Source organism: Felis catus, chromosome B2 (genome assembly GCF_018350175.1).
Source record: "Felis catus isolate Fca126 chromosome B2, F.catus_Fca126_mat1.0, whole genome shotgun sequence".
Classification (NCBI taxonomy): Eukaryota; Metazoa; Chordata; class Mammalia; order Carnivora; family Felidae; genus Felis; species Felis catus.
The window spans coordinates 30914963-30924549 of record NC_058372.1 but is presented as its reverse complement, the minus strand read 5'-3'; the positions used below and the strand labels follow the sequence as shown (position 1 = coordinate 30924549).

Genomic DNA, 9587 nt, shown 5'->3' with positions numbered 1-9587 from the left:
CTGACGAAGACTGGTGTTTGGGGCTGCGAGGCGGGGGGGGGGGGGGGGGGGGGGGGGGGGGGGGGGGGGGGGGACTAGGAAGGTGAGGCCAAGAGGCCGCCTCTTTCCCTACTTTGGCGAGAGGCCAGCTCCCCTCCCTGGCTGGTTAATTACTGGCTCATTAAGCAGCGGTTGGAGACCTCCCTAATTATACCCCCCCAGCCCCCCCCTTCCTGGTTTTAATTAAGTAGAACAGGGAGGGGAGTCATTAGGAGAAGAAATATGAACTGAGCTGTCTGTGAACCCAGGGATTCTAGGGGCCGGAGTCCACAACACCTAGATTCCCTAATTCAGAACCCAAGTTGCGTCCCCTGAGCCCCAATACGCCTCCCACCCCCACCCCGCCCTTCCGAGGCCACCGAAGCCCAGCCCCCTGGCCTAAGCATATCCCCCCCCCCCACCAAGGTCTAGTCTCCTCCCCTCGTCCCCTCTTCCCTCTCCCCTCCTCCACTCGATGCTAGTTCCTCTGTTTCTATGTGTCTTTCTCCGCCCCCAGCTCCTCCCTGTTCCTCCTCTCTTCTCCCCTCCTCTTCCTCTCCCGCTCCCCTCCCCCCCCCCGCTTCCCTCCCTCGCTCCCCCCTTCTCCCTCCTCCCTCTCTCTCTCTCTCTCTCTCACACACACCCCCGCTTGGGCCTCCTCTCTCTCTCCGGCTCCATTTTCTCCGCCGCCGGGGGCCGGGGTCTCCTGTGGGGGGCCCAGCCGGTACCCCAGGTCTCCCTTCAGGGCCGGGGTGAACCTCCGGGAGAGCCGGGAGGGGGGAGACGGGCGGGGGTTGGGGCGGAGGGAGCAGCGGCCCCACCGAGTTTGTGGGGGGGGGAAGTAACCAGGCGGGGGGAGGGGCGGAGCAGGGAGGGGGCCTCAGGGCCCCCCCCCAACTATGGACGAGCGGCTGCTGGGGCCGCCCCCTCCAGGTGGGGGCCGGGGGGGCCTGGGATTGGTGGGTGGGGAGCCTGGGGGCCCTGGCGAGCCTCCCGGTGGCGGAGACCCCGGTGGGGGTAGCGGGGGGGTCCCGGGAGGCCGAGGGAAGCAAGACATCGGGGACATTCTGCAGCAGATAATGACCATCACCGACCAGAGCCTGGACGAGGCCCAGGCCAAGTGAGTGCCCCCACCCCGGGACCCCACACAGACCCAGCAGAAACCCCATTCACAAGCTCTGAATCTTCTGGGAGTCGCCCCCACCCCCTACTCCAGGATCGGCTCCAGGATCCTAAAGCTCTCTTCTCTCCTTACTCCTGGGAGCTCCAAGATAAGCCCTCCTTCACGAACCTCCCTTCACCCCCAGGCCCTGAAACCTTCAAAGAGGGGAACCCAGGGTGGCCTCACCCCCCCCCCAAACTCCCCACTGACCCCCATACTCCCTCGAACATGTTCCATCTCCAGAGCCCTGTTCTGGCTCTCAGACTAAGAAACTGCTATGCTGTCTTAACTCTCCTCCCAGCCCACCCCCATACTCTCCAGGCCTGGGGACCTCCACAGCCCTTCCCAAAGCTCCTACCGCTCCTCTCCACCATGGCCCAGCCTTCAAGGGTCCTCCCCCACCCTTGGCCCCTGTTCAGCGGGACACTAGGAACATCAGAGCCTCCTGCCTTGTTCAGTCCCAGGACCCTCCACACACATCTATATTCAACCCCTCCAACCCCTCTCTGGCACCTCAAACTCTGACTCTTCTTGCAGTCTGCATCTCTTTTCCTCTGCAGTCTACCTAGTCACCCTCATGTCAGCAGTCACCCCCAAACTCTCCTTCCCTACCCCTGTAGACCCATTTCCCACAGCCCCCGTGCATGCCCACAGTGCCTTTATCTTGCTGCCTGCATCTTCCCTCCATCTTCCTTAAGCCAAGCAGCTTCCCCACATTTCCACACTCAGGGAGCTGATCTCTTCCCAAGAACCCCCCAACTCCATTCTGCCCCCACCCCCACTTTGTACCTCCCTGCTGGTTCAGAGGCTCCCCTCTCACCCTCATGGTCTCCCTCACTCAATCCCTCCTCTGTTTCTATAGCTCCTCAACTCTTCTCTCCCCTTCCTTCCAAGGAAACACGCCCTCAACTGCCACCGCATGAAGCCTGCTCTCTTTAGTGTCCTGTGTGAAATCAAGGAGAAAACCGGTATGTGGGACCCCCTCTGATTTCTCCCTTCTGGGGACAGAATCCTGTTCTTTATAGGACTCAGGCTCAGAGTTTGATACCCTGGGGCCCTGAGAACAGTAGGGGTTAGAGAAGTTGCTAAGGGGAACTAGGGAGGGAACCAAAACCTGGAAACTTGGGTCTCCAGGAAGACACTAGGAGGGCTGAGAGCTGGCTGTGGGTTCCCTGGGTCCCTAAGTTCATTGGCCTGTATGCTAGGCCTTAGCATTCGAAGCTCCCAAGAGGAGGAGCCGGTGGACCCACAGCTGATGCGCCTGGACAACATGCTTCTGGCAGAGGGTGTGGCTGGGCCTGAGAAAGGAGGGGGCTCAGCGGCAGCAGCTGCGGCCGCAGCAGCCTCCGGGGGCGGCGTGTCCCCTGACAACTCCATCGAACACTCGGACTATCGCAGCAAACTTGCTCAGATCCGCCACATCTACCACTCGGAGCTGGAGAAATATGAGCAGGTGAGGAGACAAGGCTGGAGTGGGTGAAAGGAGAGGCTCCTGAGGGGAATCCCAGGGCCAAAGGGCCCCTCCTCACAACCCACTGGCTCCCACTATAGGCGTGTAACGAGTTCACAACCCACGTCATGAACCTGCTGAGGGAACAGAGCCGCACACGGCCTGTGGCACCCAAGGAGATGGAGCGCATGGTGAGCATCATCCATCGGAAGTTCAGCGCCATCCAGATGCAGCTCAAGCAGAGCACCTGTGAGGCTGTCATGATTCTGCGTTCCCGCTTCTTGGATGCCAGGTGGGGCTCAGAGGCCCAGGCCAGCCCCCAACCCTGGGCTCCTTCCCATTCTTCTCCAAGCCCCTGGGCCACCGTGCAACACAACATGGTACCCTATAGCAGTGGCATTCTCCAGAGTTAGGCAAGATGGAGGCCCTGCCCGAACAGCCGGCCTCCTCACCACCTTTCTCCCTCTTCTGTAGACGAAAACGCCGCAACTTCAGCAAACAGGCCACTGAGGTCCTCAATGAGTATTTCTACTCACATCTGAGTAACCCATATCCTAGTGAAGAGGCTAAGGAGGAGCTTGCCAAGAAGTGCGGAATCACTGTCTCTCAGGTATTGGGGAGGCTTGGGGAGGAGTTTTCAGGTCAAAAGCTCTCTGATTCTACTGACTGAGGGACTTAACACAAAGTTCTCTACCTGACCCTGCTTTCTGCTCAACACCCCACAGGTCTCCAACTGGTTTGGCAACAAGCGGATTCGGTATAAGAAAAATATTGGAAAGTTCCAAGAGGAAGCAAACATCTATGCTGTCAAGACCGCCGTGTCAGTCACCCAGGGGGGCCACAGCCGCACCAGCTCCCCAACACCCCCTTCGTCTGCAGGTGGACCCCACTGCCATCCTGGCTGGCTGTCTTGCACGCTTCCTGCTTTTGTTCCCACTTCCTATCTAGGCAGGATCACAGCTGAGAGGGGGCCTTTGGGGGTGAGAAGGACCTAGCTGAGATGGGATGGAGATGTCAGGGGACAGAGGCCACTCCAGCGAAGTTACTTCTATCTTCCAGCAAGTGGCCAGGGACGGAGGGGGGAGGCTCAGAAACTGCCTGCTCCTTCTGAGTGTTGCAGTGTTGTCTTATGGATAATTTGCGTATAGCGGTGCACCCCCAGAACTAGTTCATAGGGCTTTTTGGAAACCAGAGCTGTGGTGAGAATCCTGTCTGCCGTCAAAGGCTGTGTTATACTCTTCTCTAATCCCTTCTCTACTCTCCCCCCACCAAGGCTCTGGCGGCTCTTTCAATCTCTCAGGATCCGGAGACATGTTTCTGGGGATGCCCGGGCTCAACGGAGATTCCTACTCTGCTTCCCAGGTCAGGTGGCCCATCTCCCCTTGAGTAGGGCTTTCCCAAACTCGGTTTCCCTCTCTTCAAGGTATAAGACTCGTCACTGTGTCATATCCTTCTTTGCTGCTTGCAGGTGGAATCACTCCGACACTCAATGGGGCCAGGGGGCTACGGGGATAACCTTGGGGGAGGCCAGATGTACAGCCCTCGGGAAATGAGGGTGAGTGGATACGTGAAGCTCTCTTTGTCCAACTCTCACCAGGACAAGAGGGCCTTTTCGCTGGCAGTGTTGTCCCCACACTAGACTTCCCAGAGCCCTGCCCCAACCGTCTCTCTCTTTTTTCAGGCAAACGGTGGCTGGCAGGAGGCTGTAACCCCATCCTCAGTGACGTCCCCGACAGAGGGACCAGGGAGCGTTCACTCTGACACTTCCAACTGATCTTGCCCCTCAGGGCCACAGGGGTGGGGGCTCACAAGGCGACTCTTGAAGAAGACACAGGCATCCAGAGGACAAACCCCAGACACAGGAGAAGCACAAGACAGAGAAGGGCAAATGGGGTCATCCCTTCCCCAACCAGACTCTCTCAGTGCTGGGGGTGCTGACTACGTGGCAGGGAGAATGGGCTCCCCTAAGGGGAGAGTGGGGTCTGTCTCCCTCTTTTTAACTTTTTTTTCAGCCTTTCTCTTCCTTTCTGTCACAAAACCCAGAATCCTATTGTTCAGATCCCTTTCCCTCTGCTGTCTTTCCATCCCCCTCCACCCTGTACTATATTCCATTTCTCTCTTTTCTCTGGGCTCCCCCACCCCACTTATCTGCTCTGGGATCTGTGGAGAAGCCAGCCCTGCCCAACCAGAGATGCCAAAACTGGGGACACACCTTCTGGACAGAGGACATGGGCCGTGAACCCTGTGCCTCCCCACCCCCTGCCCCTCCAGATGGCTTTATTACCTCATACGCAGCTCATCTTAAACCAATAGAATCGCTCGGTGGACTAGAGTGTCTGACTCAGATATCTACCTCGGAGGGAGTTTCTGCTACTTTAGGGAATTGTTGACTGGGCTTTGGGGTTGAATTTTTGTTGTTGTTTTGTTTTGTTAAGGAAAGAAACAAAACCCTGGGATCCATCTGTATGAAAAATTTTTGTTGCTGTTATTGGTTCTTAATTTTTAGTTTGGGGAAGTAGATGTTTTTATAAATATATTGACTTTTTTTTTTTTTTTTTAATTTCTTGCTTTCCCATGTTAGGGGTGATAGCCAAAGGGGTCATGATAAGAGAAAGGGGAACATATAGAACTTGTAAAGAGGCCCAGCTGGCTCCAGTCCTGTCCACCAGAAAGTACATTTAGCAGGGCACCAAGCCTGCACCCCTAAAATCACTTAGTTGGATGTTCTTTGCTTATGCAGGCAGCTCTTTGCTGCATTTGCTGTGGAGATAGTCAGGGGCTTGCTCTGCTGACCTGTCCCCACCCCCCACTTCCCTTAATCCTTGGGCAGGGCTGGACTCAGTAACTTTGAGGAAATGCCACCTTTCCCTGTGACTGACACGTCTTTAAATCTTTTTTTTTTTTTTTTTTAACTACTATTTGCAGATTGGAGGGGGAAGAATGGGGAGGGGCTTATTGCCAAATATGTTAATGTGGGTTGGGTGCTTGTGTTATGTTATCTCCCTCCATTTCCCCAGAAATGTGGCATCTTTTATTCTCAGTCCAAAATCAGGAGGGTGGGGAGAGAGAGGAGGGAGGTTGCAAAAAGCCAGGTATGTGGGAAAGTAAAATCACCAATGTCCCATCCTTGGCCAGAACTCTTACCATCTGAACCCCTCAAACATCCTCAGGATTTTACGAGACTGTCCTAGTGGGGAACCTCTTCTGTCAAAGATCCAGGCAGGACTGAAGGGGAGCAGGTTAGATGGGTGATGGGTGGTGGGTGGGAGGCACGGGCTGGGGGCAGTTCTCTCCTCACTTGTAAACTTGTAGTTTCACAGGAAAAAAGAAAACACATACACACATACACACACACACACACACACACACATACACACACAGTTTTAAATAAAGAATTTTCTTTTTTCCCTGGGTTTAGTTGAGAATTATTTTCAAAAACATGAAAAACCCCAGAAAAAAAAAATCTTTTTCTCATAAAGCCCCAAACAGGTGTTTTTCCCAAGTTCCCCCAGCCTTGCCCTCACCACCCAGGCCCCAGGGTTCACCCTCACCCCCTCCTCAAGGGAAAAAGCCTGGCCTGAACCCTGTTGCCTAGCAACCTTGCCTAAGCCATATGGGGCTCCCATTGTCTTACCAGGCAAGCCCTCAGTGGTCTCCAGTTGTCTACCAGGCAAGCCCTCCGTGGACTGACGGGATGGGTTGGGGGTCCTGAGTGAGAAGAGACCCTAGGAGGTACACTCCCCACCCCCATGGATATGGCTGGGCCCAGAGACTGGCAGTGCCTAAGGGTGGGGTGATAACTTTCTCCTAGTATCTGAAGTACTCTTGTCCAAGAAGCATGAATTCCTAGCATTCCCTGTGACGGGACAGGACGGGAAGATGGGGGTAGGGGAGAAGGTGCAAGCCCCACCTAGGGCGGTGGCCACAGCAGTGAGGGGCAGACAGAGCAAGGAGCCTGGGAAGGAAGCAGGATGGCAGCAGGGGCAGCAGCTGGAGCCTGGGTGCTGGTCTTCAGTCTGTGGGGTGAGCCACTCCCCTCACACCAATCCTCCCTGCAGAAAGCACTCTGTCCTCCCCAAATCTGCCCAGAACTTTCCTGGAACCTGGGCACTGCTCTTCAAGCTCCCTCACCCACCTTGTCCTAGTTTTATTAGCCCCCATTTCCTTCCTGCCCTTCCACCATTGTACTGTCTCCCAGGGGCAGTAGTAGGCGACCGAAACATCACAGCCCGGATTGGGAAGCCACTGGTGCTGAACTGTAGGGGGGCCCCCAAGAAACCACCCCAGCAGTTGGAATGGAAACTGGTAAGCAGGGCTCCTGTCACAGCTTCCCCACTTCCAGAGAGACCAGTGATGATTTGTATCCCCACCTCCCTGCCTCAGGAGTCCTTTCCCAAAGGACCTGCCCTGCTCAGGCCTCTCTCCTCTGTCCCCAGAACACAGGCCGAACAGAAGCTTGGAAGGTCCTGTCTCCCCAGGGAGGCCCCTGGGATAGTGTAGCTCGAGTGCTCCCCAATGGCTCCCTCCTCCTGCCGGCAGTAGGGATCCAGGATGAGGGGACTTTCCGGTGCCGGGCAAAAAGCAGGAATGGAAAGGAGACGAGGTCAACCTACCAAGTCCGAGTCTACCGTAAGAGTTCAGGGCCTTCTCCATGGCCCACCTTTCATCTAAGGAAAAGTCTTCAACCCCAGCCCTTGACTCCTTGGCCCTGGTGTGTGAGAACCTGTGACTTCAGATGCCCCAGTTCCCGCACCTGGGGTATGAGTCTTCAGAGCTGCAGCCTCTGATTGAAATTTTCCCTCCTTCAGAGATTCCTGGGAAGCCAGAAATCGTGGATCCTGCCTCTGAACTCATGGCTGGTGTCCCCAATAAGGTAGTGGAAGAAAAGGGGAGAAGTAGAAAGCAGTCCTGAGAAGAGGAAGGGGGTGTAAGCCGTGTCCGTGTAGGTGTATGCGTTTGTGTGCGCATGTGTGTGTAGTCTCTTATTTTCAAAGATGATGGTTACTCTCTCCCCAGGTGGGGACATGTTTGTCCAAGGGGGGCTACCCTGCCGGAACTCTTAACTGGCACTTGGATGGGAAACCCCTCATACCTGATGGCAAAGGTAAGTCCCAAAGTTCGCCCTCCTGCTGCCTTCTTTCTGACCCTCCCATATCCACCCTGGGAGGTCTTGCCTTGTCCTCCCTTCTCCTCCCCACCATAGGAGTGTCCGTGCAGGAAGAGACCAGGAGACACCCTGAAACAGGGCTTTTCACACTCCAGTCAGAACTGATGGTGACCCCAGCCCGGGGAGGAGCTCCCCATCCCACTTTCTCCTGTAGCTTCAGTCCTGGCCTTCCCCGGCGCCGAGCCCTACACACGGCCCCCATCCAGCTCAGCGTCTGGGGTGAGTGGAGGTGGGGAGGGCCTGAAAGTTTGGCCCTCAAGGAGGGAAGAGTGAAGTCCATGGCCACAGGGACCACCCATAGGTGTAACTCTCAACCTCATGCCCCCACCCCCAGAGCCTGTGCCTCTGGAGGTCCAATTGGTGGTAGAGCCAGAAGGTGGAACAGTAGCTCCTGGTGGTACCGTGACCCTGACCTGTGAAACCCCTGCCCAGTCCTCCCTTCAAATCCACTGGATCAAGGACGTGAGTGACCTGGAGAGGGGGCTGGGAAGTAGACAGACACATCACTGGCAACTAGGAGGACAGGAGGCTCATAGAGAGGCAGGCAAGGACCTGGGGAAGACGACAGAATATCGGAAGATATGGAGACAAAGATAGGAGTATGGGACGTGTGGAAACGTATTACACGTTGTAATAGTCTCCTATCCCCCTTCTCCCCACAGGGCGTGCCCCTGCCCCTTACCCCCAACCCTGTGTTGCTCCTCTCTGAGGTAAGACCTCAGGACCAGGGAACCTACAGCTGTGTAGCCACCCATCCCAGCCATGGGCCCCAGGAAAGCCGTGCTGTCAGTGTCCACATCATCGGTGAGGAGACCTCTCTCCAAATCCCAGGAACTCTGGGGCTGGGCTAAAGGATGGTGCAGACTCGAATTCCCTACTCCATCCTGGCACTGTCCCCTCCATGTACCCATACCCAGGCCTCCTCTGCCCCACCCAAGCCATACCAAGACAGCCTGTCCCCTCTCTCCTCTGAACTGAAGAAAGACTCCACTGGGGCTCCCACTAAATAGCCTACTTTCTCTCACATTGAGACCTTCCCTTCTAACTTGTTCTGACTTTGTCTTTCAGAAACAGAGGAGGGGCCAACTGCAGGTGAGGCTTTCCCAAAGGCCAAAGTGACTGGGGGATGGTCGGGGGGATGGTTGACAAGAAAGGAATGGTGAGTGGGAGGGGCCAGGCCCTCACTTCTCTGCATCTCTCTACAGGTCCTTTGGAAGGGCAGGGGCTGGGAACTGTAGCCCTAGCCCTGGGGATCCTGGGAGGCCTGGGGATAGCTGCCCTGCTCATTGGGGCCATCATATGGCAAAGACAGCGACGCCAAGGAGAGGAGAGGTAAGTGGAGAAAGCCAGAGACCTCAGACTTGAGACTTCCAGGCAGCAAGAAGGGAGGTAAGGGGGAGCAATGATGGAGTGCTGGGAACCATGTGCAGTATTCTCCCCCATCTTCCTCCTCAGGAAGGCCCCAGAAAACCAGGAGGAGGAGGAGGAGGAGGAGCGCGAAGAGCTGAATCAGTCAGGGGAGCCTGAGGCAGCTGAGGGCAGTGCAGCAGGGCCTTGAGGGATGCACAGCCAGACTCCATCCATCACCTCCATTTTCTTTCCCCCCCACCCCTGCTCTGTTCTGGCCCCACGCTAGTTCTTTCCTGTGTAACTGTACCCACCTCACCAAACGTGCTTCCACAACCAGAGCCTCCCAACAGTGAGAAGTAAACACCTTGCCCTATTTGCTCATGTGTGTGTGTGTGTATGTGTATGTGTAAGATGCCCTCACCCCTGGACCCTTGAAAGCC

General features: G+C 56.1%; 2 protein-coding genes across 8 annotated transcripts; both read left to right on the top strand.

The window, feature by feature from the left end:
* The first annotated feature begins 902 nt into the window (after window positions 1-902).
* On the top strand, window positions 903-4957 carry PBX2 (PBX homeobox 2). The gene is made up of 9 exons (XM_003985970.6): window positions 903-1138; window positions 2075-2148; window positions 2386-2633; window positions 2732-2922; window positions 3105-3240; window positions 3356-3509; window positions 3904-3992; window positions 4099-4185; window positions 4312-4957. The coding sequence occupies exons 1-9, from the start codon at window positions 918-920 to the stop codon at window positions 4402-4404; spliced, it is 1293 nt and encodes a 430-aa protein (XP_003986019.1). The 5' UTR covers window positions 903-917; the 3' UTR covers window positions 4405-4957.
* Window positions 4958-6009: 1052 nt separating this feature from the next.
* On the top strand, window positions 6010-9528 carry AGER (advanced glycosylation end-product specific receptor). Of its 7 annotated transcripts, none has more exons than XM_045057309.1 (11): window positions 6014-6362; window positions 6442-6935; window positions 7067-7259; window positions 7439-7503; window positions 7647-7734; window positions 7834-8016; window positions 8099-8259; window positions 8460-8601; window positions 8866-8889; window positions 9003-9129; window positions 9253-9528. In XM_045057309.1, the coding sequence occupies exons 2-11, from the start codon at window positions 6510-6512 to the stop codon at window positions 9353-9355; spliced, it is 1512 nt and encodes a 503-aa protein (XP_044913244.1). In that variant the 5' UTR covers window positions 6014-6362; window positions 6442-6509; the 3' UTR covers window positions 9356-9528. The 7 variants fall into 7 exon arrangements, with proteins under 7 accessions (XP_044913245.1, XP_044913247.1, XP_044913244.1 ...); XM_045057311.1 differs by having other exon boundaries at window positions 6019-6653; window positions 6829-6935; XM_003985968.5 differs by having other exon boundaries at window positions 6183-6653; window positions 6829-6935; window positions 8132-8259.
* The last annotated feature ends 59 nt before the right edge of the window (window positions 9529-9587 follow it).